Here is a 24,705-nt window from a genome sequence, read left to right as displayed (position 1 = left end):
AAAGAGATACTATGATGTAGGTATTGGGATGCCTCCCAACAGGCTGAACACTGCCCTCGAGCTCGAATGATCCCAGGGGCAGGCGGTCCCGAGTACAAATGTACGGTACCCTACCTAACCCTACCCGCTACTAGTGTGATCACCTCCTGCAGGCGGGTGTGCCTGGACAGCCCTGGCTCGCCTGGACAACCCCTAATTAAATGTAGTGCGTGGCGTCGAGCTACGTCGATCGAATCTTTTTTGCTTCGTGACCCCCCCTTGTAAGTAATTAAGTATTTAACTGCAATCGATCCTTGAATAAACAAACTATAGCACTTTACACTACAAATATATCTATTAGTTTGATAGCGTGATACATATATAGGCTCTTCCCTGTCAGCCTCGGCACCAGGTGATAGATAGTTCCGTAGCACAGCAGCACCAGCGCGTGTGTGTGTGAGAGAGAGAGAGAGAGAGTACACGTGTATGGTATGGTGCACGCAGGGGAAAGGTGAGTTAGAAAAGACGCTAACAAGAATTCAGGTTAGCCTTTAAAAGTTTTGTCCGAATTGTTTCAGACCCCAGGGTGCGCGCCAGCTCAAACGTTTCGAGTCTGCTGGATTTCCCAGTGACGTCTTGTTAACCAACCTCTTCCACTACTGTCCTATAAAGAGGGTTAAGACCCGGCAGAATTGGACGGAATTGCATAATGCAGAACATGGTGCAGCTTCTCCTACAGTGGTGTGAACAAGTAGACATTCGATTCAGGATTACTAGGTAGGGTAGGGTATTGACTATAAACCCAGAGGTTGCCGCATACCTATCCACGTACTTAGATTTTTATATAACCAAGTACGTACATGAGGACAGTTATCCATGAAAGCTTTACCATGTTATACTGTGCATCGCAACTTAGCTATCGTAGTGTCCACATGTAGCGTAATGCGTGGCTGAGCAGGAAAGATGTAAAAGAACAGTAGCCAAAACGACAAATCCCCCCACTTCGGCCGACTTTTCGAAAAAGTTGTGAGAGTTTGTCACTTCACAAGCCGAAAATCGCAAACAAGTCATTTCGATGGGGAAGTCCTGTATTGACTAAATGTCCCGCAGGTAGATAATTACGACAGTGCTAGGATCCATGCCACCAACAATCGCCATAGCTACAATAACAACAGAATCGCTGTCGTCACAATGCTACATTAATCGCCATTCTATCTTGAGAGCGCATTCCTTTTCCTCCATAACGCCTAAAGAGATCAAGCATCCGGGCTTTCCTATGACCATCTCTCTTGGCGTAAACTTCGATAGCTCTAATCCGCTAACCCCCAAGAAGCTCATTGCAACGATGTGTGAACGCCCAGGGTATCAAGAGATCCGAGACTTTAAATGGGAAAGGAGGTAGAAAATACATTGCCAGAATAGCAGATAGCTGTCCTCGTCGGACAACCTTATATCCGCAATAGGCCGAACTTACCATTAGAAACATCTATGCCCAAGCTCTAAATGGCCGCGCAAAAATACTAATTTTGTTAGTGATCCTGAGTAGTCGTCGAAAAGGTAGGGTGGGGTCGGGGATTCCTCGTCGATGCTGGAAGTGTAGGATCAACAATATCCAGTTACGAGGGCTTGATGCTGTGCTTAGTGAGGTTTGTAGAAGTAGAAAGTCGGAAATTCTGGAGTCACGGTACGGCTGCAAGGTATCAAGACCGAAGACGCTTGTGTTCTGCTCCAAGTCAGTAGGCTGATTTGATATTAGATGTGAAGGGTCCATACCGGTCTTTTCACCTGCGTCATCCAAGCCGTCCGAATCCGCTTGACTCCGTTTTCTAGATAGCGATGACACTTGTACCGTATCTTTGGGCGAATCACCTTGTGTTTCATTCTTATCTTCTTCTTCTTCATCATCCGATTCCCACGTGATCTCGTCATCAACTGGTTCCTGTGATTTCTGCGACAAGGACTGCTTTTGCACATCTACTCCGTCGGTGCCAACATGAATTATCTCTTCAACTTCGTCTTCGTCGGAGTTGTAGTCAATCTCGTCGTGCTCTTCGTTGTAGTCCTCGCCGTCAAGGGTAGCTGTGACACTAGTATGCTCTGAATTTGGAGCAGCTGCTATCGTGTTTACTGGTGTTAATCCAGATGCGAGAGGCTTTGGTTGATCAGTCTCAGATGGCTCCACGTTCGGCTGTTGATTGTGGTCGTTTAATTCCTGTGATTGAAATGCTAATGATTCGCTGGTTGCGTCATCTTCAGGCATAGGATGGTTAGCCATTAAGGTCAAAAGTTTAGGGTTATTGTTGTATGAACGCATGATTGTGTTAGGAGCTGACCAAAATTCAGCTGGTGGTGACGTGACGAGGTAGTTAAGCTCGACTTCGTAGCAATTATCGCACAAGCAAGTGCTGTCCGCTGTACAAGGAGAGGCATAGGGCAGATGGAGGGGGCAAATACCCTGCTTAGATATAGAGGTTTGATATTCATCATCAACGGCATTGGCGGAGTCGTCCACGGAATTATCTTCGTTCTCATTGTCATAACCCTCGGGTACCTCATCAAAACCCTCGTCGTGGACCGATGCATGTTCGAGCTGTGCCTCAGTATCTAGAGGGGGCGAGTTTTCAAGTTCACCTGTGTCCGATCCTCCAGTCTCGATGAAATTTTCCTGTTCAAGTATACTTCCGGTATCACCATCGTCGTAATCACCAGTTGAAAAGTTAGTATCAGGACTGCCGACATCATCCACTTGTTCCTCTTGCAACGGCGATGAATCACGATACAGACCAACTTCAGACAAGCCGCGGCCAGCGTTTGCACTTTCTCCTAATGCCATCATACGTCGACTACAGTTCGGCTTTACTGATAAAAAGGTATAAATCGGGGGATATGATTCTGCCTGCTCGTTCTTAACGAGCTTATCATATAGGATCACTAGGTCGCCGAAGGTAAACTTGCTAAGAAAATCGGGAGTTGTAGACTACCAAGGAATTAGTCAAAATAGAATCCGGGGGTGGGGTTGGGTTATTGGTGGCTTACTTCGGAGAACTCGAGGCCAAGGCCGTCGATTTCCAGTACCAAGTCATCCAAGGGGGATATTTCTTCAGAAATCACCTCCCGTAGGTTTGTCAAAAATTGGGAGAGAGATACGTCGAGGGCCGCTTTATCTGTGAGGAAATATTGGTTTGGGTCATCATCATCGGAACTAGCAAAGAGCCGGTAATCTGTCTCGCCGTATGAGATGTAGACTCCATACCGGTTCGTTATTTCGACAGGATCATCTCTATCACCGACCCCACCAGTAGATTCCTGTTTCTGATCGCTCTCAACCTTTCGTACAATATCAGCCTCTACATATTCCGGATCAAAACTGTTGAGTGCAGAAGAATCAGCTTGGGGGGCATTGTCATCAGCAACGGTTTGGTTATTGGTGGTGTCTTCATGAAATTGTGAGGCATCATCAGCGGATTCATATGCCTCCTCAGGCTGCGATGGATCAGCGTGATCTTCCTTCACATCATCTGGCCTGTTAGCCTCAGAATGTCCAAGCTGTCCAAGGCCATGAGATACAAGATGTTCCTCAGCATGATCGGGCTCTGACTGAGACTCTTCATCAGGAAAATCATTTTCCGGACGCTCTTGCAATTCTTGCACCTCAGTAACTGGGCTATGAGGTTTGCCGCTATCATCGGCATTCGTGTGGCCAGCGCTCTCTTCATCATGGTCCACAGTCAATAACTGATGGGACATATCAGGTTCTACTCCATCTTCGTGTACATCATTGGCCTCACTTGGCTCCTCAATCCCTTTCGAATCTAAAGCGCTGGGGGATTGAGAAGCTTCCGCGTTGATATGCGATGTCTGGATTGGTGGGGAAACATTCTCGAGGGAGGATGTAGGGTTTTCCTCATGGGATTCATCATACGTTTCTTGAATAGCTGTAAGTTTTTCAACAGACACGCTATTGGCATGATCCATGATGTCTGTGTCTTGGGAAGTCGTTGCTGCAGGCAGCCACTCACTAGCCTCAACATCATTTTTTTCGGCATCCATATTTTCTACCACAGTCTCATTAAGGTAGCTAACCCCAGTATCTGGCTGAAAATGAGCCGCTTGCTGTGGATCTTGTTGCCAGATGCTTTCAACAGTTTGTTCAAGTTCAATATCAACGTCAGTAACAAGCGCAGTCGAGGCGTTGGGATCAATGTCTATAGCATCAACCATGCCATAGGACGCATCATCACCTTCTGCCATAAGCTCATCTCGGGTATCTGAGTTGAAGTTCTGAACAAGATGAGAACCTGAGTTAAAGTCTGGGACAAGAGGAGGATCTGTGTTAAAGTTCTGGATATCGTGGATTGCGTCAAAGTCTCCCAGGTCCATGTCGTCATCGGGCTCTCCAGCTGGAAAATCTAAATCTATGTCGATATCCTCACCAAAGCCAGGTTGGCCGAAATCAACAGCCATCTCCATTTCATCGTCCGGCATTGTTGGAACACTCAAACAGACTCAAATTTCCAAGTCGGATTGCCGCTGGTAATAGGGACTACTTGGTACGATGAAATGAGAAGATAGTAGGCAAAATGTGGCGCACTCAGGTCATCGGAAATAAGAATGTCAACAAAGATTAAGCTTGCGGTCACTGGGAGCCGTCGAGCTTCGGTTGAAAGTATTACGTGGTGGCAAATGCCCGTAAGCTATGGTACGAACAGATCGCAAAATAAAGGCGTGCAATGTAGGATCGAGGTCAAGGCTGAGGCAGCCAAAGGTTGATTTCGTCGATAAAAACTAGTTATATTCTCAGGTTGTAGTGTGTCGACCAACTGATGAGGGGAGATTCGGGTAGACAAATCAGCTTGGTTACGGGGTTAATGAAGCGAAGCACGCGGTGCGGTTTCACAGCGTTGCTCGATTGAGAGCTGGTGGGCGGCGGTGCTGTTGTGGTATTACGTCGCGCGGGAATGGGTGTCTATCCTGGCGGCACCCGCCTAACGAAGAGAGTATGGAGTACGGTAGCTGATGGGATCGATATTGGCTCGCCCAAGCTAGGATATGCTGGTACGGGTTCGGTAGAAGGCAGAAAGGAAAGGGTCAAGACGCGTGCGGTAGTGGCGGCGACAAAGTTTCCAAGGGAGAGGGTTCTTTGTTCAGGCAGTATTCAACAGAACATAATATCGCACAGTGGCGATAGGGTGAAATGATGGGAGCGTCGAGTAAACGAGTCAATGTTGATGTGGAGGAATTTGAGAAAGAGGGAAAGGCTGAGATGGAGTTTGGGTTTCAGGGTGAAGAGGAATGCAAGTCAGGCTTTCGCATCTGCCGCGAAGAAATACATAGTAGCATATGGTTGTGTAATACACATGTCAGATCGGTACTACCTACATATGTACATATGTACCCAGCAGGTCACCACGTTGAAGCCTGAAGCAAGTACTTGGCGTTAGTATGTCATTGAGAAGGTACATTGGAACTATACATTGGAACTATATGTAAGCTGGTAGAAACCCGATGTACCTCGACTAGCAGCTGGAGGTTCCTGTCTGCTTAGTGCGCTCGCTGCAGGTGCTGTTGCTCAGGTTCAGTTCGCCCCGTACTATGTACATAGCAGTACCTACCTAGTCAGTCTGTTGACTGAGGAGCTACATTTTATGCATAGGTATTTCATGCAGAGTAAAACGCCCCTCAACCGGTTCTGATTTAATGATCAACTAATGAATTTTATAACAGAAGGGGAGATAGTGTCAAGGAATCCTAACTAGGTACTCTTTGTAGCATGAGTCCAAGAAGCATAAGTAGGAGTGCTCTGTGAACTAGGAAGGTGCATGTACTTTGGACCACTACCTACCCAAAGACAGAATTACCTAAGTGGGGCATCAAATATAAGTACCTATTATAAAAGCCACCAGATACCCAAGAACGTACCTATCTCGCCTATGTATCTGTGGCTTTAGAGTGGCTTTGCTTGGGGAGCAACCCACACCCCCGTCATCTTTTTGGTGGGACAGCTGGCTGAATGTCCTTACCTAGACAGTACCTAACACATGTACAGGTCAACCATACTTACAGTGAGGCTCTAAAGTTATCTCGCCAGTAACATTGCGACAGCAAACCGCAGGCCTCAACTCCTCCCCCAATTCTAGGCCTCATATTCAATTCTCCTTCCGGTACCTTGTTTAAACTGTCAAGATGGTACGGGTTCATTTAGTGCCTTGTTAACCATCATTGCAAGCTAATGCATGTGCTGTCTCTAGGTTGTTCTTGCGGCCTCCATCTGTACCCGCGGCGGGAAAGCTGTCCTTTCCAGGCAGTTTCGAGAGATGCCCCGATCACGGATAGAAGCTCTCCTGGCTTCATTCCCCAAACTTGCCGACTCGGGAACTCAACACACGACTGTCGAGCAGGACAATGTCCGCTTCGTCTACCAACCCCTGGACGAACTGTACATGGTTCTTATAACCAATCGACAGAGCAACATCTTACAGGACATCGACTCCCTCCACTTATTCGCCCAGGTTGTCTCCAGCACATGCAGAACCTTGGACGAGAGAGAGATTGTGAAAAATGCTTACGAGCTGCTCAGCGCTTTCGACGAGCTCGTCACACTCGGATACAGAGAAAACCTGACTCTCAGCCAGATCAAGACATTCCTAGAGATGGAAAGTCACGAGGAACGTATTCAGGAGATCATCGCACGGGTATGTGGACGCAATCCCAAGCATTGACAGCAACCTATTAACCTTCGTGACAGAACAAGGAGTTGGAGGCCACTGAGGAGCGGAAGAGGAAGGCTAAGCAGCTTGAGATGCAACGGAAGGAATCCGCCCGCACCGGCCGTCCCAGCGCACCACGAACTCCTGTGTACCCCACATATACACCTCCCAGTCGGCCAACTCCCACAGATACATATGATTCCTATGAAGCCGAGAAGAATAAGTCTTACAAGTAAGTTGAGTCCCTAAATAAAGGAACCACATCGCTAACTATGGCATAGGCCGGCGACCACAAAGGTGAAGGGCATGCAACTTGGGAAGAAATCCAAGACTACAGACATGTTTGAGCGTGTTCGTGGGGATATGGGAGCCGAAGTCGACGACACTCCACTGGTACCAGCCGCACCAGCCCCGGCTGCCGAGCCTGTTGCGCCACGTCACTCTTCAACCCTAGATCGTGATGCTATACATCTCACCATCAACGAGGCTATTGGGGCTAAGATCTCGAGAGATGGCTCGCTCACCTCCTTGACTGTTAGCGGTGACTTGAGTCTTCGCATATCCGACCCCAGCTTGACCAAAGTCAAGCTCCAGCTAACAGCCAACGCTTCGCATGGCGCCCAATTCCGCACACACCCTAATGTCGACCGTGGTCTGTTCACGAGCAACAAGGTCATTCAGATGAGCAACGTCGCCCGCGGCTTCCCTGTCAATAACTCTGTTGGCGTTCTACGATGGCGAACCGCGCCCAAGACTGATGATACAAGTGCTCTCCCTATTAGCTTTACCGTGTGGGTTAACAAGGGCTCAGGAGGTAACCACACAATTACGATAGAATATGAGCTCACGGGAGGCGATACGCTGAAGGATGTTTCTGTGGTTATTCCATACGCTACAAGTGAACCTTCAGTCAGCAGCTTTGATGCCGTCTACGACGTGTCTGGAGACACTCTGGAGTGGACAATTGGAACGATAGACTCTGATAATGGAAGCGGTTCGTTCGAGTTCGACGCCCAAGCCGATGATGAGAACGAGTTCTTCCCGATGCAGGTGCGATTCTCGAAATCTTCGCCGTTTGTTGATGTCGACGTAAGTGATCCCTGTCATGCTATGGTTCGTGGTGACTTGAAATTAACTGTTTCACTTCAGGTTTCGTCGGTGAGACTCGTGGAGGAAGACGAAGAAGTCGCATATTCAAAGGATATTAGGTCGGTTGCTGAAAACTTCCTGGTTGAGTAGACGAGCAGGTATTTGAATGATCAAATAACTTTTGCCTTGTGAGCGATTCACCTAGAAATGATGAGAGACGGCCGTTACATGACGGGGTTTGGCTGTATGCTATTGTGGTAGGAAAATATTACAGGAGTTGCTAGTAGACTACGTAGGTACTATATGACGGAAGGAGGGTAATAGTATGAATGAATACCATGAAGTACAGTAGGTCAATACGTGATTCACATAGCAAAAATCATGATCCTGATGTCTTGAGAATTGTGTCGCTGTAACTTAGTGCCTACAAGTAGAAAAGCGGGTCATTCCGGCGGTTTGCCTGGACACTGCACTGCAGGTGCTGTCGCGAAAAGCCCGTCACCTAAGTACGTTGAGCTTTCATAGCTTCAATGCTCCTCTATATATAAACGGTTGCAAACCGTCAGCTTGGAGGCTCGTAAAACCCCGGCTACATCGAGATTTGCATCATGAGCGATCGCTTGCATGCAAGCACGGCAACAACCCTTGTCACGCCGGTCGAGATATGACGGAACCAATCGAGCTCCGTCTCCTGCACGAGTCTAGGCTCGAGCCCAGGCTGCATGGTGGAATAGTAACATACAATCCCACCATCGAGCTATTTGCAGGAGCTGCTGGTCCAACTACGCTTCAAATATGGCGTGCGAACAATCAGGTCGTCACCAAGAACAGCCAGCGCGGTGACCGGGCGTCGGTACAGGCTGTCCGCTGGAAATCCGACGGTAACAGCAGTCTTGAAAGCCGCAAATTGTCGGTACGGTGCTGATGTGTGCTAGGCCAGTTTCTCGCTGTGGGATGGAGCGATGGCATTGTACGCCTGATGGGGCTGGAGACCAACAAAGCTGTGCATCAAATCACCATACCCGAAGCCGCGAAGTCAAGAATCACCTGCATCAGCTGGGCGCAGAACCTCGCTACTAAGCGTCCAGGTGCGGCCATTGAGACCTCTATCAGGACATGGGAGCAGCTTGCTTCACAGGGTCTCGATCTGACCAAGAAGAAACCTGCGGCGGATCTGCCACGAGAGCTGACATTCCTTGAGATTGAGACCGCTCTCCCTAAGCTCAGTCCCCTCCCTGCAGGAGGCTCGGGGTTAGTCCATGGATGATGATATTCGCGTGATTGCCCCAACGGCTAATGATGCCTGCTTTAGGGACGACACCTTCGTGTTCACAACAAGAGCTTCGCTAGAATTTCTATTTAGACCCTTCTCAAAAGATGACAGCGATAAAGTTGACGTTATGGTCGTGGGCACAGACGACGGCCAGATCCATATCAGCATCTATGATTCCTTCGTTATAGGCAGTTTTCGGTACTCCTTACCGCCATCATTCGGCAGAAAGACAGAGCTGAAGCTTTGTGGAAGCGCCTCACACCTAGAGCTTTCTACTCACATGCTTGTCTTCAGCCCATCTACGGAAGACAAGACCAAGACTTTATACCTTGTACCTATAGATCTCACTTTCATCAACTCATCGCCAGAGAATTTATCTCTATTAGCTTCCAAAACAACCACCCTGCAAAAACTGCTGAGATACGTCAAACAGGTGCAGACTCACATGTTGAAAGAATGGCAGTCAACGCGAGAGCTACCTAATCGCTTTCTGAATAGCATAAATCAGACCTTGAAAGAGTCCGAGGCTTACGGTGATATGAACATTGGCCAAGCAATGTATCATTCTGTCGTCACAGGTCACACGTTTCCAGAGGTCAAGGAATGGCTCGTGGATCAGCTGGCAGAACGGGTACGTCCCCTTCTGGTCTTAATCGTTCCAAAACTAACTGTTGGCTAGGGGCACAAGAGATGGGATAAGGCTGTGGTAACAGGCCTACAGGCCCTTCGGTCTCTAGTCCACGAGAATTTCCTCCCCGCGCTGGAGCGCGTCAGCGTCATCCTTAGTCGTCTGCTGGGTATTGCTAGGTTTCACGAATCCAAAGCCGAGATCGGGTTCACCAGCGCACAGATCATGAAGGTTATGGACATTGTGTCATGCTTGATGTTGGTCGGCAATAAGATTCTTCTCCTCGTGATGGAGGAGTTGGAGCTATTCCATGCCTTCTCGATCTGGCTTCGCCATGAAATTGATCGCTTGGCCTCATCATCCACCACGGATGATCTTACCGAGAAAGATGCTACGATGGAGCATGGCAAAATCCTGGCTTATATACAACAATATATGCCGGCAAGCCCGCTTAGACACTATCTAAGTGACATCGAAGCGGAGGACGTTGGACGAGATCGCAAGCTAGCTGATAGCGGTAGCTCACTTCTAGAGTTATTAACGAAGCAGATTCAAAAGCAGGAGTCTACTCAAGCTGATGCGGGATCGTATTCTCAGATAGAGTTCCTTTGCAAGTATCTGGACAGCCAGGCCGCTGGTGTTCTTGAGGGCATTGCGGAAGCCGAGCGGCGAAGTGTACGTTTCGGACAAGCGACGAAGATCGTATTGGATGGCAATGTATCGCGGTTTGATGTTCGGCTGTCCGCCACACCAGTCGGGGTAAGGAATATAGGTATTCATCAAAAATCTGGCGCTTTCAAACTAAACTGGAGACTAGGATGCATGGCGAGGCGTGACACACACGGCCTTGATCACCGAGGGTAATGATTCACAAGGTAAAACTGTCCCCTAATTACAATATCTAATCATTATCAAAGCTTACAATACATCTAGTTTACATCTTCCGAACTTCAACAACGATAACAAATGGCATCAGCAGCTCCGTCGTAGCCGAGCTATCCCGCATGACCCTCGGCGACGGCAAGATCGTCGATCTCAAATTCCTCTACGACGACAGTCTACTCGTGCTCTGGGCTCCAAAAGGTATAATTCATGCCCGAACACTTCCAACACTTCTAAATCAACAAGTGCAACATGGAACAGGTAACTAATCAATCCCCCAGATTCACCTCTCCGATTGATACGAATCCCACACAAGTCCGAAGACCTCGGGTACCAGCCCTACACGGCCGGGACCCAGATCGCCTCGCACGAGCTCTCCAACGAGCAGGTCACCAGCGTGTTCCTGAACATGATCGTCCCGTGCCCGCCGGGCTTCGTGCCGGCGCAGATGGAAATCAAAGAAGCTAGCGCCGAGCGCGGGACGTTGCCGCCTAGGCTGTGCCTCTTGGGCACCGATATGCAAACTTATATAGTCTTCGCCTTGCCTGAGGATCCGTTTGGGGAGGCGCTGGGGAGTCGACGGTGAGAATGGCGTAAGGAATAAGCTTTCCGGTTTCTGGTGTGGGTTAACCATGCTTGTTAAACAAGGGGGCGGTGGACACGGGTTATTTGCTTGCTATAGGAGATTCTCAAAAGTGACGGTGTTTACAGCCTTATTTATACTAAATGACACTAAGCTACAACCCGCGAGACTTTTGGACTCTTGTTTTTTTTTCGAGCATATGTGACTTCTCGAATGAATATATCTACGCGTCGTCCTCCGCTTATAGTATATACTATTCGTAAATCTCCTCTGTTCCCACAAACAACATCCTCACCTAATTCTCTGCTCTAGTAGCTCGTTCTATCTTGTATATCCTCCACTGCATCGCTGTCCAAGATCCATGGTATACAACCTCCCGAGTCGCTTCCTAATGCAGCTCGCGTCAACTAACTTCCCCTTCTCATCCACGCCTCTATCCCCCCCGTCAACCAACCAATCAATCAAGCCTTCCTCCCTTTCTTCGCCCACTCCCGCAAGACGTTCTTCTGGATCTTCCCCGTGCTCGTCTTCGGCAGCTCGGCCACGACCTCGACTTCCCGGGGCACCATGAACCGCGAGATACCGCTGTGGTTCTTGGCCCAGTCAATGACGGCCTCGGGCGTCGGCGTGACGGCGCTGTTGGCCTTCACTGTGAGATACGCCTTGACGCGCTCGCCCCATTGCTCGTCCGGGACGCCGATTACGCCTGCTTCTAGCACGTCGGGGTGCTGCACGAGCATGCTCTCGAGGGCTACTGAGCTGATGTTTTCGCCGCCTGGATGTGAGAGATGTAGATCGTCAGTATATCTTTTTTTTTTTTTTTCGAGTTTCTAAGTGGCTGAAAAGGACGAAGCACAGCGAATATTGATAAGAGGATAGACAGATGGGATAATAGCAACAGACTTACCGCTGATAATGATATCCTTGGCCCGGTCCTGGATCTGCACACTTCCGTCAGGATGCATGACGGCCAGATCCCCTGAGTGCAGCGCGCCGCCCGCGAAGAGCTTCCTCGTGGCTTCGGGGTCCTTGTAGTAGCCCTTGGCGCAGATGTTGCCGTAGAAGACGATCTCGCCGAGCTCCTTGCCGTCGGGCGCGACGTCGATGAGGACGCCCCGCTCCGCGGGCTCGGGCTTGACGACGCGGATGGGCAGGCTCGTGACGAAGCCGTGGCCTTGCCGCGCCATTTGCGCGTAGCGCTCCGCTGGTGGGAGGGTGTCCCAGGCGGGCATGTGGTACCCCTTGGTGATGGGGCCGTATGTCTCCGTCATGCCGTAGACGTGGACCGGGTTTAGGTTTAGGTTCATCTTTAGGTGGCGATGTAAGTATTTGCACTGCATCGTGAGGGTTGAGGGATATGGGATCTTTGAGACGCACCATTTGCTCGAAGAGATGACCAGTTGGCGGACTTGCCGCCACAGTCACGCGAACTGGATTGGGTAACCTCTCGGCTTCGGGCGATGCGCAGAGCAAGGTGTTGACAGTCGGCGCGGCGTTGAAATGTGTAATTCCATGTTCTTTCAGCAGCTTCCATATTAACGGGTAGTCGATTTTCCTTAGGCAATAATGTGTGCCTCTGACGGCTGTTACTGCCCACCTACGCGATGGTATTAGGTACTGCTTCTACAAAATCAACTCATCGGATTACTTACGGGAATGTCCATCCTACAGCATGGAACCTGGAAGTCTTTGATTAGCTATCTATGTTTGTTCCGGAGATAGCTACTTACATTGGGAGTGTCCACAGATATTTACACCTCCCCTGATGGTAATTCAAGCCGGATTCGATGACGTTGCCGATTGAAGCCAGATATGCGCCTCTATGAGTATAGACACAGCCTTTCGGTCGCGAGGTCGTTCCCGACGTGAAAGGGATCGCAACCATGTCGTCCTCTCCCGTACATTCTGGAAGGCCTGCCCAGCCCTGGATCTTCTGACTGTCCTCATATTGCAGACCCTCTATAACTGCTTGATCAAATTGCCCCGCATCAGGACCTTCTGTTGCTTCCGTATCCTGACCAGGCCGTTAACGAGAATATGAATCAGGGCGAGTCTCGATTGGGGGTTCTTACAAGATCAATGATGAAGCGGACATTGGGATGTGTCCTTTTGAAATCGTCGAGAAGTGGCAAGTACTCTTGGTCGACGATGATAGAGTCCACCTCGGCGAAATCGAAGATGTAAGAAACGTCCTCTGACTTTAGTCTGCATCACACATCATACTTAGTCACATTCGCCGCACCTCCCTCGCTCACAATACTATCTCATATATCGTGGTGCCGTCTGACGACCGCTCACTAACCTATAATTCACAGGCACTAGGACGCCTCCTGCCGCAACAATCCCAAAGATGGATTCCAGGAAAGCCGGTGTATTTGAGGCGAGCACGCCGACGCGTTTCAGGCCGTGCTTGCGCAAGTAATACGCCAAGCCCCGCGCGCGGTCCGCAAACTCGCGGTACGAGCGTCGCAGGATGATTCCATTGGCTGTGATGTGGTAGATGGCCTCAGCGTCAGGCTCAATGGCAGCTGCACGCTCGAGGAAGAAGGTCGGCGACAAATGGTGCAGATGGTGGGTGTGGTCGAATCCAGCTGGCGACTTGCTGCTCGTGCCGCTGAGGTGTCCGAGGATATTTTTCAAGCGCGAGGCCGCTCCCGACATGGTTAATTAGGCGAGACAATCCCAACCAAAGTGTATAACCGGTATATTTCAATTTAATGAGATTGATGTCGTATCCTGGACAAATGGTGGTTGCAGTTCGTTACTACTTCGTACGTCAAAAATGGTAGCCGGCTATATGTAACCATCACACACGGAAATATGCCCAATGGTGGAGTGAAGAGACCCCTAAATACCAGGTAAAAGAATTAAATACTTGGGTTTAGTAAGACACGGCATCATAATGAATTACAGCTGGTACTTCATATTACCGAGGTCGCAGCCAGCCTTCGATGTACCCGAGGTACTTTTACATACGAACATACATAAGGAACGCACAGTAAGGCATAAGTACACACAGCCAACTAGCTGCAATAGAGTGCCGAGCTGTCACGGGTAGCAGGCCGGGGAAGCGGGTCAAGAGGTTGGGGAACCTAGACGGGTTTGGACGGGCAGAGGCGGGGGCGGGGATAACAGCACTGTAGGTATAAGTAGTACTAGGCACGTACTTGGCGATTTTCGAATTATAATTACATGAGGCTCTTGTTGATGTAATGCAGCAGTGGTTAAGCCTATGCTACACTTACATATGTAATAATAAGGCGAGGATATCGTCGTCTGTCCTTTCTGAATGCTACACCTTGTCTGACTATCAAGGATTCATGATACTAACCCAGAGTTTTAAGACTATGTGAGTTATTACTAACAGCTTGTGTTAGGTACCTAAGGCATACTCTATATAGAGGTAACATGCACCTACAACCGAACATGTATTGCCTATGGCTACTGGTGCATGCTTTACAGAGGACCCTTTATGAGACATATGGAAATGCACGACTATATGGGGTTGAATAGACTTTAGAATTTTCGGGTTTTAAAGAATCGCAAAGGCTGTACTACGTATAGTATAATTAAGTGTAAGTTGGAAAAAATAGGAGGTCGGGGGAACGCGTCGCATTTTAGGTGGCTCGAATGCGGGCGGTTACCTAGGTGACCCATCTCAGTCATCAGCAGACCTCGACACGCGTAGCATATCATTATTATACTCTAATAAGATCCTAAACCCTGTATAAGCACATTCGGTATATATAGAGAACGAAGCTTATATATTTAAATAAGATGCATGTATTTAGTATTATCATTATTATTTCCCACCTATATACTCCGTATATAATTGCATTAACTACCTAAAGCTAGAGCCAATGCGGGAACAGGAAGAACTAGACTCTACATTATGAATGATGTATAGATATCAACTCTTATTCTTACATCCTTCATTCAGTTTATGAAGACAAATGATGTCATAAGTTTTATGAACGGAAAGAATAGGAGTAGAGTGTTGGCACGTGGTGCTTATTATCCATAGAGTCCAGTGCTTCGCGTGGGTTGATATAACAGAGTATGACTCTTTGAAACGAGTTCGAACTAATGAAGTAAATAATCCACATTCTTATGCGCCATTTCACCTATTAGATTTACTGTCTACGATTTCACATAACCATACCGGCGAGCCATGGCATTGTTCTGTGTTATATCGCTGGTGCCTAAGCTTGAGCCTGAAACTGAACGTGGACAATGCCGATTGGAGCTTCATTCCTCGTCAGAGAATTTCCATACTGCAAATTCGAAATAGACAGATATTTTCCCATGATCAATAATGAACCTACCCCTTGATAGATTTGCTCTAGATCGGTAGGGTGAGCACTGTTCAATATTGAAACGACGCTATATCTATAGGCTCTGTTTGTACCTTGATTGAAGTTCAACTGCAACAACCACCAATACTGAATTCCTTTTGAAACTTAGGCTTCTACCTTCAAGGGCGCCACGAGTAATAAGGCTGTCAAATGCTGCTGTCTAAGTTGTCTCGCAGGCTTAACGGGAATTCAGAAAGACTCCTATTCATCTCATGAAGCTGGTCACATAAGTGTCTTTCCTGGTTGTCATTGCGCTATGATTAAGATTAGCGTATGAAAACTCCTCTATTATATCGTATGCAATTTTAAAGCATTTATAAGGAGCATATATGTAAACATGCGAAGAGCTAAGGAATAGAAAAGGTTACAATTGATCCTAAGGGATGCTATATGTGATCACGAGGTTGCTTTAGAAGAAACAACCATGTCTGGGCGAAACGTGGCAGACTGTGAGATTAATTCACAAATTATTATCTTTTCTTCGTTGTAGTTCTTGTACCAAGACGTAGCCTTACATGTTAAATTCTCAGGGGTGTTCTTAAGAGACCTGTATGTGTCCGTTTCCTATTATGTTGATAATCTGCGAGCCTGCTTGAGACGTCAAGACTCACGTGTCAAGCCTATTGTTACTCGTCATTTTAGACGTGTTTGTTGTCCTACACGTCACGCCACTGAGTTTGCGCAGTGAAAAAGTTTTGCAGCCACCCTTACCAAGCCTTCTTATCAAGGGAGAACGATATGCCCTTGAATGATTCCTCAGTGAGCACTACTATGTTCAGCTTGGCTGACTGACTGTTAGCGAGGGAGGTAAATTACGCGGTCACGTCGCGAGTTACCATGTACCTGGTACTTCACCATGTACCATGTATGGAGCCCCCATGTAGGTAGTACTAGTACCAGCTTCTATAAAGGACCATAAGTATGTAAGTGCGAGAATTTGTCACCAACTTGGCACTGCTGGTGCGCGCCCCCCCTCCCGAGCTATGTGCTCGCCTGGAACTGTAGTCTACAGGAGGTTACGTTCACTGCCACTATCACATCATCCAATTAATTGCCCTAAAGGGGCTGGCGTATCTCAGCATGTACCTACCGTTTGGATGGATGGTAATGGTAGATGATAATAGCAGATTTGTGGATTTATGTCGTCAAGGTCGAGCGTACTTAAAACCTGTAGAGCCTCATCGTGACTTGGACGGGGATTTCTGTAATGTAGAAACATTCTAGTGTCGATTGATTCAATAGAGAAATGTTGTTGTCCAAACCGAGGAAACGCGCGTATTCTTCGTCGCCAGACTCGAATCCATCCCTCCGTCCAAAACACAAACAAAAACTCCGGCACCAGTCCAGTTCCACATATAAATCCACGAGACATCAAGAGGTAACTAACTACCTACACTCTGATGGTCATCATCATCATCTTCCCCTAGCACCCTTTTGACGGATGCCTCAGAAAAGCCGAGCATCACTACGGGCGACCCCTCCTGGGGCCATCACTCTCGCCTGTCCCTTCTACAAATTCAATCCAAAGACATACCAACCCTGTGCCCGCCTCAAGCTATCGAAAATCAGCTACGTGAAGCAACATCTAGTTCGAGCGCACATAGTCCCCCCACACTGTCCGCGATGCTTCGAGGTATTCTCCACGTTGCTAGAGCGCGATGCACACCTCCGTCGAACAGAAGAAGAGCACTGCGAGGTGAGGCCGGGCACGGTAGAAGGGATCACAGAGGCGACGAAGGAGAAGCTATCGCAGCGCTCCGACCAGTCGGTCGACGAAGCAGAGCAGTGGCGCGACATCTGGAAAATCATTTTCGACGAACCGCCTCCGCACTGCCCGTACATCGACCAGGATCTCCCGGAAGAAATAAACCTGTACAACGATTACTTATTTAGCGAGGTGCCCAAGCGGGTGTCGTCTTCGACGGAGAGGCGGGAGCTGGTGCAGCGCACGCTGGAGGAGGTTGCGCGCGAGTGGAAGCATCTCTGGCGACAGGGAAAGGTGTCGGCTATATAGCGGTCTAGACCACGGGTACTTCAGTACCACCGCTCACTGGCTGGCCTACACGCGCTTGCATAGGAGGAGGACTGTGCGTTCTGCGAGCTCAGACCTTCTTCTACCTAGTATAATATGAAGCATTTCATGATAATAACACCTTCTGTCTTCATCGGGAGAGGTGGCCATTTAATACTATTTAACGACTGACTGTTGAGAGATACAAAGGGGCGGTGCTTAGTACCTAGAATCTCACACGGCTTTTACCCACAGTTGATTGCACTATTTTGATCTGAAGCTAGGGTACGCTAAACCAGTATAACCATCGCTTCCTACAGTATGCAAAGGCATGTTTACCGTTGTAAGCGGGATCACGAGCAGATTCAACCTTGATTCTAATAATGTAAGTTGGGCTTTGTTTGCCTGAGAATCAGCTATCTAAGGTTACCTAGGCAATGATGGTGTTGATTCGTAGTGGCATGGTTGAATGCTACCACCTATATACAGTCAATAGACACTCCTGATAGAAAACAGCACAATAACGCGTTTACAATCTCGAATTAATCTAGACAAATAGGGTATTCTGATGCCTTGGTTGCCTTTTAGAGAAACGAGTTTTATCTGTTTTATTTTTTATTTTTTATTGTTTTTTTTTTTTATTGTTTTTTATTTTTTTGGCTCATGAACGAGGACAGGTATGTGGTTTTTTGCGCTGGGAAGACATTGGGACTTTGCAAACCGCTGAGTAGGCTTTCTTTGAGCCACTGTATACCTACTTAAAGCAGGCTGTATAGGAGTTCGATGATTGCTGTGTCGTATTCTCGATATGTCTTTGACCTGTCCGCAGACCAAAACACGGTGCTACTACTATATACCCTCTGGTCTTACAGGAGCCGTTAGGCTTGCTCTCTTGGTTGCCAATAGGTGGAGGGCACGCAACTGTGCTCCAATCTCATCTGCCGGGTGAGGGGAGAGGGCGCGCTATGCGGTTGCTGGGAAAACGTCCTCCGGAGAAATTAGTGAAGTTGGTTGGTGCGAACGGATTTATGCATACCTATATATTCGTCCGAAGTCGCGCATGGTTGAGGCGGAGGCGTCCTTGGGGCGGCTCGTGCCTGTTTCATCAACATCAACGTCAACGTCTCATCTAAGGGATCATCAAGGGGAATTCTACACTCAACATTCCCATCGCGAACGAGGATTTGTAGGCTAGGTAGTCTCGATCCTTGGCACTATGAGTCTGCCGGGGTCCAAGTTGGGCGCTAGGGTACGTGCCTTATACTAGTTGTTATATCTCTCCTCCCCTGTACTTGTCACGATCCTAGGGCTATACAGACCAAGGGTCTCTCTGTATATAGCCCTAGCCGCGGCACGAAGGCTTCTTCGAAACTGTCGTGCAATGGCAATTATCATACAGTGAGTACCCCCATGATGCAGCTGCCACACCCAGCTTCTAGGGTCCATTTTCACTTCCCTCATCAGAATCATCACTTTCGTCCATCTATCGCCATGAGCCAGGAATAGAGATGATATCTGTGTGTCATGACTCATAGCGAGGAGTGTGGGTATCCCGAGTTAAGAGTGAGGGTATTCAGACTCCTTCTGACTATATACTTTGAATTCCTTTATTCCCAAAACTGGCTCTATTGTAAGTGAAGAATGTATTGCGTACCGTTGTTTCGTTCAAAGTTAGTTCATACATGCCAGTTAGACAGCACTTGTCTCTTGAGTACGGTGTGCTGGATTTGGATCATAAATATACTCAATGTTAAGGATGTTACTTCCATAAGTGGGATTCACCTTTAGGATTTCTGTTAACATAGCACGGCCAGGATCTAAACAACGCGAATCACCGGTTCGAGAACCTACTATCACTAGTCTATCGTCTCTTCTAAAAGTCCAGGAAAACCTTGTTGAATATCGGAGAACACGGGTGAAGTCCTGAGATAAGACATCCCTACCTAGAAGATGCACAAGGCTTACTTATAGTCCTTTCCACGGTCATTCGATCAGGGACTCGATTCCTTGATGGCTTAAATTGGAAGGAGATAAACTCATTAGTCAGTTTTCCCCTTCGGATTCTACGGGATCTTGACATGGGCTTACGATCCCTTGCATGGGGCATATATAGCCCTAGGAGCAATCCCAACCAACATTTACAAAATTCTCACCTTGCTTCGCAGAACTAAAGTTAATGAGTCATTAAGCCGTGGAAAACCATGGAAGACGACTACTTGTGCATTTATGGGTTACAGGCATTCGAATCTCCTGATTACTCAGGCCACCATTTTATATGCGGCTGATCCCACCTCACGTGAGAGCCAGCCTTGGTCAGCCGACGCGCTTCAGCCTGCCTTGGAATCAACCCCTTTTTCTCTTTACTTTACTCGTTGGTATTATATATCATGGGCGCTGAAGTTTGGTGGTCTGAAGTTCCCTCGATATCATAGCAAAAGTAGGGTGAGTCAGTATGCCCGTCCCATCGGCAGTGCCTCCCTATCGAATTAGCTGACCATCGAACTAGTAGGGAAAGAGTCTCAGAATACTCACAGGGTCCATCTGCCTTGATCGTTCTGTTTGAGACAATACTAGCACCCATGGGGCATCATCTACAGCGTATCGATAGGATCACGGACAGAGTGGCGAAGCGGTGAAAGAAAAAAGTGAGACTCAACACCTCTGTGTTCAGTGTAGAGTCCCTCCCTTTTTTCTTGCACTGCCTCGAGTGGTACGATGGCAAATAGAGAGGAGCTGTCATTCATTCATTCTACCTTTTGTCTTTTATATTTCCTCATGCCATTGATGGCGCCAGTTTATCTTCCAGCAGGACCGCTCTCCTTTTTGCGGCAGGTAATGCCGTTACTACCCCAACAGCAGGATCCTCGTTTTATCCTCGTATAGCGCTCTTTTGCTTCATATCATGACAAACCACGGCGGCTGTTTCCTTGTGCGATGTCTATATTTGTCATGGTACGTGTGACGATGGTCCTCGAACACCGGGTAGGACGTGATGTGGGTGGTGGGATATGAGGGTCGGACGATCGAAGCTTACGCACAGGTTGTCGTTTCACAAGACGGGTAGCGGGGTCCGAACGATAGGAGGGACTACCTATTCAAGCTGGTACATGTTAGCAAGATCAGGTCCGGGAAATTCTCTGAACGAGCAAAGACGAGCAAAGACGATGCGCATACCTGCTAATGACGGTTGCCGTTCCGATCCTGTGGGTTCTGGTTCTGAGGAGGTGGGTTCGGTGGGTTCTGTCTCGCCGCTAGGTAGCGGGCTATTTGCGCTAGCCTCTCCCTTTCACGTTCGTCCCGCGTCTGGTGATACATCTCGAGAATGTACCTGAGTTCGGCTGGCCATGGAATGACTGTCAGTAAGTATCCCTTGCATACCGTATCACGTACTACTGGAAGCAGCAAAAGGTGTGATGGGGTTATGTGCACAAGGGATAAGGGGGGACCTAGATACCGGAGGTTTCAGCCCGCCTTGGTAACCTCCTCGTGGGACACACTGTGGAAGACATATTTGTTGAGCAGCTTAACTCGCAGGGCTTGGGAAAGAGATCGATTTGAAAAGAGCTCTAATAACTGGCGATACATGCATTCGATAGACGGTTGAGATGCCCAACTCTCTTCAAACCTCTAGACCACGGGCCACGCAAGGGAGGAAACAATCAGTGGCCCGACACTAAACTACTTACTAGGTACCTACCTACGCTAAAACTTACTAGCGCGCTTTTGCCACCATCACAATTGTTTGCATGTACGTATCCGTGCCGGGCTTATCAATTACACGTAATAGATCAATCCCATGAAACATTCTATACCAGATCTACTGGAGTTACGAGATGTTAAACCCGTAGGCTGACATTAAGAAGCCCCTGCGAAACAATCACACGCCGTGTTTCCATCGTGTAATTGTGAGGGAGAACCGGGGCTATCTAGGTACGTACTAAGTACCTAGTGAGATATCAAACAGCACGATCGTGCTAAGTTTAGCCCCTCAGTAACTCTATTAGTTACCGACCTTAGGTAACTACATAAGGCGCTAGGTGTGTGTGCTACAGGGTTCGGCTAGCGGCAATTCCACTATCAATATGCCGTGTAAGCCACTGTGGTCACCTAAACCACGCCTACAGCGTACCGCACCACTGGTACCTGCATCCCTGCACCGCGAACGCCACTTGTTTCGGCACCACAGTAGCCCGTGCATTACTTACGTATGTCCATCCTTCGTTGGGTTGTTGTGAATGTCGTACCTATTCCACGAAACATACCGGTATCGGAGTAGAATGGATTGAATATCCCTAAGCAGTGTGCGGAGATATCATGGTTGAGATTCTTTACAGAGATGTGAACTGGTGAGTGGAAGTTACCTAGGTAAGCAAGATACATAGGTACCTTATGGTTCCATTCTCGTCGCCACTTTACACACATAGATGAGTGATTCTCACTTTAAGCCCGAGTTAAAGATCATAAGTATCGTATGATGATATATCAGCTGATCTACAGTAGAGACTTCATGTGTACGCTATGTCGATTGGCTCCCGTGCTCGCTCATCCCATGCCTATAATTCCACTACTGTACTGTATGTAAGATGGAAGATCCCCTGCCGTAATCTCCCCGAGAGCCCGGTAACAAATGAAGACGAGTTTGATGATTGTGTAGATCCCGGGAAACATCGATCCTCGATAGTAAATATTTCCCTTTGGCTGAAGATAAATGCCGTCAAAAGAAGCAAAGCATACCTCGAGCAGGCTCGGGCTAAGAATGGCAACACCTCAATGGAAAATATGGTCCTTTGGTGTGTTGCCCGTGTTTCATTCATGCTATGTACGGTACTTACCGTAGGCACACACACGTAATGACGCTCAAATGATGAAGGTATATTCGTGCACATAGTTAGGTACAAGTCCTACCTCTACACTATGTTATCAGCGCCGTCACAGCTTGATAAAGATCGTAATTCTATGATATTGTAGGAAAACAACTAATATGTATGTAATAGAACTTAACAGGGCCTAACAGGACCTAACAGGACCCTATTTAGCAGCCTTCAAGCTCAGCTTTCTTGAGATTCCCAACGACAGACAGGAAATGAGATACATTATAAAACGACCGATGACGTCATTAACCCCGCCAAGTCGCTACCGGTAGTGGGTCTGCCAAGCCGCTATCAGCTGGCCCCAGTCTGTTACGTGCCTAAGGGACACGAGAGACCAAGTCCAGCAGCCAGCCCTAAAGGAGCTCTCTTCATCTGCAAGGGGCTCATAATCTGAATCCTAGACGATGCTCTTATGACTTGATATCGCTACCAAGGAAAAACACTAGGACAGCTGCAAACCTGCTTGAATGGTCAGTGCAAGTCGAGCCAAGGTGGCAGGGTTACGCTGCGCTTACGCTGCAGTGGCAGCAAATATCTCTTGAAGCGACGCCATCGTGAGAATGCTCATCGAAGTCGAGAATAGTCCCGTTAAAGCCGCAATGACACCGATCCGCGTAGGCATATCGCGCACATTGTACAGAACAACAATAGCGGCAATCGGCAGTGTACAAGCAATCAATACGGTGAAAGCTTGTGTGAACCGAACGATCGACTTATGGCTATATGTTACTGTATGGCGGTCGTCTTGGTAGTTTAGCGGGAGGACCGTTCCCTCTCTCGCTCGCTAAGTCACCTTCCGTTAGTCGAACAGAACGAAAGCACGCTAATTACAGTATAGAAAAAGATGGCGGTGTTCTCAGCGGGATGCGCATACGTGGATATGCCTCCCAATGAGGCGATGGTAGACGTCAATAATTGTGTACGTTACCAACGAGGTGAAACGGTCCATTGCCGAGTTCTCGAACGTCACCAAGTCAGCTACGTCGTAGTAATCCCATGTTTCCCAGTCCTTGCTTGTAATATGGATGAATCCCATTTCCGGACGCCGTATCCATTCACGCAGGTCTCTGAGCATTTTGACATGAGGTGTCCGAAGCGCCAGGGTTTTCTTTTGGTCGTCGAGTGCTTGATCTACCAAACGATTAGATGAGCGTTGTTAGCAAATCAGTCTGATCACTCCGAAGAGGACTAAGGCAAGATTCAGGAATCAGGACATACGGTACTGGGCCATGAGCTCGCGAAGTTTCATGATCAACTCGTACTGTTCTCGTTCCGGGCTTCCAGGTTTAAGACAAGCTGAGTAGGACAGTCGGTTCCATGACTGGAAATACTTTTGCCGAGCATCGTCATTCGTCTGGCTATCCTCATCCTGAACAAGCTTCAAGTGATTCTCAAGTTCTACGATCTCAGCCTGAAGGTACAACAGGTTCGCATTAGCCAAAGTTCCAAATCTTCGGAAGATAGCGAGTTGGGGCTGCTGGCCCATGTACTCGGCCAACCTAGTATATCCACCTTTCTCCACACGATCTAAGTCGATCGTCGCTGGCGTGGTTTCCTGGACCATGGCTCGGGGCAAGAATCGGGACTAGCGCACAAGAGACAAGACGGGATCCCGCATATTCCCCCCCATGGTGGAGTTTCTGGCTAATTGTACTCAACCCACAACCAGCAGAGCCGCACAAACGAACAACCTACCGCTCATACATGTAGATGGCCGGGGCGGTGCCCATGTAGGACTATCTACATAAGATGCACGTTTCTCCCTCCTTGAGTTGATCCCGTGGGCGAGCAAACCCCAATAAACGCGGCTCGCAAGTTTCGGTCAAGCTGTAAAGGGTGGGTGGTATGGCATCAGTCACGATTCACCAGCTTACCTTCATGGAGGTCGGTAATACTACCCCTAATAAATGCTCGTAGGGCGCTTCGCAGTTTCTTTCTCAAGTGACGATGTCTCAATCGGGACTTGCATGCTTACGCGAAGCCAGTCTTATCCCTGTGTGCCCATTGCACACATGCAACATCATCCATGGCCTTACTTGCTCTCTAAGGGATCATTTATACTGCCCCAAGTGCAAAATCAGGCGTATTTGGAGTTGGACATGGGTTTAGAAGCAATGATGAAGCCCAACCCAACGATAAGTGCACATCAGCACCCAGCCTGCTTGCCTTCTACGTTAGATTTCAGAATGCAACAACAAATTAATTGGCTGATGCTATGAGGTTTGTGCCATGAGAGAACAGGAGATCCCAGCGCTCCTATTCTCTCCCTCTCGATTCAAGCGAGAGAGATACGTTCCCAACCATCTTTCCTTCTCCGCCCGACGAAA

The 24,705-nt window shown here is 48.2% G+C and overlaps 6 protein-coding genes across 6 annotated transcripts; 3 read left to right on the top strand and 3 right to left on the bottom strand.

Annotated features, from left to right (window-relative positions):
• Nucleotides 1-1,465: 1,465 nt before the first annotated feature.
• F5B22DRAFT_640801 (uncharacterized protein) lies at nt 1,466-4,464 on the bottom strand (the record flags this gene model as incomplete). The annotated part of the gene is made up of 2 exons (XM_047977896.1): nt 1,466-2,956; nt 3,016-4,464. 2 exons carry the CDS (start codon nt 4,462-4,464, stop codon nt 1,466-1,468), a joined length of 2,940 nt encoding a protein of 979 aa, XP_047836215.1.
• Nucleotides 4,465-6,144: 1,680 nt separating this feature from the next.
• Nucleotides 6,145-8,177, top strand: F5B22DRAFT_582495 (putative coatomer subunit delta; the record flags this gene model as incomplete). The annotated part of the gene is made up of 4 exons (XM_047973302.1): nt 6,145-6,671; nt 6,725-6,918; nt 6,968-7,775; nt 7,836-8,177. Coding segments are annotated over exons 1-4 (1,466 nt in total), but the record flags the coding sequence as incomplete, so codon positions are not given.
• On the top strand, nt 8,165-11,290 carry F5B22DRAFT_582492 (anaphase-promoting complex, cyclosome, subunit 4-domain-containing protein). Its single transcript, XM_047973301.1, has 7 exons — nt 8,165-8,656; nt 8,711-9,026; nt 9,088-9,679; nt 9,728-10,435; nt 10,494-10,551; nt 10,610-10,759; nt 10,840-11,290. Exons 1-7 carry the CDS (start codon nt 8,440-8,442, stop codon nt 11,142-11,144), a joined length of 2,346 nt encoding a protein of 781 aa, XP_047836213.1. The 5' UTR covers nt 8,165-8,439; the 3' UTR covers nt 11,145-11,290.
• F5B22DRAFT_582491 (AMP-binding domain-containing protein) lies at nt 11,291-14,089 on the bottom strand. Its single transcript, XM_047973300.1, has 7 exons — nt 13,444-14,089; nt 13,214-13,346; nt 12,872-13,155; nt 12,794-12,820; nt 12,519-12,738; nt 12,049-12,448; nt 11,291-11,916 (listed from the first exon to the last, which is right to left on the bottom strand). Exons 1-7 carry the CDS (start codon nt 13,800-13,802, stop codon nt 11,603-11,605), a joined length of 1,737 nt encoding a protein of 578 aa, XP_047836212.1. The 5' UTR covers nt 13,803-14,089; the 3' UTR covers nt 11,291-11,602.
• Nucleotides 14,090-16,937: 2,848 nt separating this feature from the next.
• On the top strand, nt 16,938-17,510 carry F5B22DRAFT_640797 (uncharacterized protein; the record flags this gene model as incomplete). Its single annotated transcript, XM_047977895.1, has 1 exon — nt 16,938-17,510. One exon carries the CDS (start codon nt 16,938-16,940, stop codon nt 17,508-17,510), a length of 573 nt encoding a protein of 190 aa, XP_047836211.1.
• A 4,950-nt stretch (nt 17,511-22,460) lies between these two features.
• F5B22DRAFT_5248 (uncharacterized protein) lies at nt 22,461-24,113 on the bottom strand. Its single transcript, XM_047972654.1, has 3 exons — nt 23,597-24,113; nt 23,253-23,509; nt 22,461-23,162 (listed from the first exon to the last, which is right to left on the bottom strand). Exons 1-3 carry the CDS (start codon nt 23,940-23,942, stop codon nt 22,890-22,892), a joined length of 876 nt encoding a protein of 291 aa, XP_047836210.1. The 5' UTR covers nt 23,943-24,113; the 3' UTR covers nt 22,461-22,889.
• Between the last annotated feature and the right edge of the window lie 592 nt (nt 24,114-24,705).

This window comes from Xylaria bambusicola (assembly GCF_022495145.1).
Source record: "Xylaria bambusicola strain CBS 139988 unplaced genomic scaffold F5B22scaffold_1, whole genome shotgun sequence".
NCBI lineage: Eukaryota > Fungi > Ascomycota > Sordariomycetes > Xylariales > Xylariaceae > Xylaria > Xylaria bambusicola.
The sequence above is the reverse complement of the archived record's forward strand: the minus strand, read 5'-3'. Positions and strand labels throughout refer to the sequence as shown.

Coding starts and splice junctions, on each gene's coding strand:
- F5B22DRAFT_5248 (XM_047972654.1), bottom strand. CDS start 23,942: ATGGTCCAGGAAACCACGCCAGCGACGATCGACTTAGATCGTGTGGAG. Junction 23,510..23,596: donor CGAGCTCATGGCCCAGTACC/GTATGTCCTGAT, acceptor ATCGTTTGGTAG/ATCAAGCACTCGACGACCAA. Junction 23,163..23,252: donor TCATTGGGAGGCATATCCAC/GTATGCGCATCC, acceptor AAGGTGACTTAG/CGAGCGAGAGAGGGAACGGT.
- F5B22DRAFT_582491 (XM_047973300.1), bottom strand. CDS start 13,802: ATGTCGGGAGCGGCCTCGCGCTTGAAAAATATCCTCGGACACCTCAGC. Junction 13,156..13,213: donor TCCGCTTCATCATTGATCTT/GTAAGAACCCCC, acceptor CGGCCTGGTCAG/GATACGGAAGCAACAGAAGG. Junction 11,917..12,048: donor CAAGGATATCATTATCAGCG/GTAAGTCTGTTG, acceptor TCTCACATCCAG/GCGGCGAAAACATCAGCTCA.
- F5B22DRAFT_582492 (XM_047973301.1), top strand. CDS start 8,440: ATGACGGAACCAATCGAGCTCCGTCTCCTGCACGAGTCTAGGCTCGAG. Junction 9,680..9,727: donor TGGATCAGCTGGCAGAACGG/GTACGTCCCCTT, acceptor ACTGTTGGCTAG/GGGCACAAGAGATGGGATAA. Junction 10,552..10,609: donor CGAGGGTAATGATTCACAAG/GTAAAACTGTCC, acceptor CAATACATCTAG/TTTACATCTTCCGAACTTCA.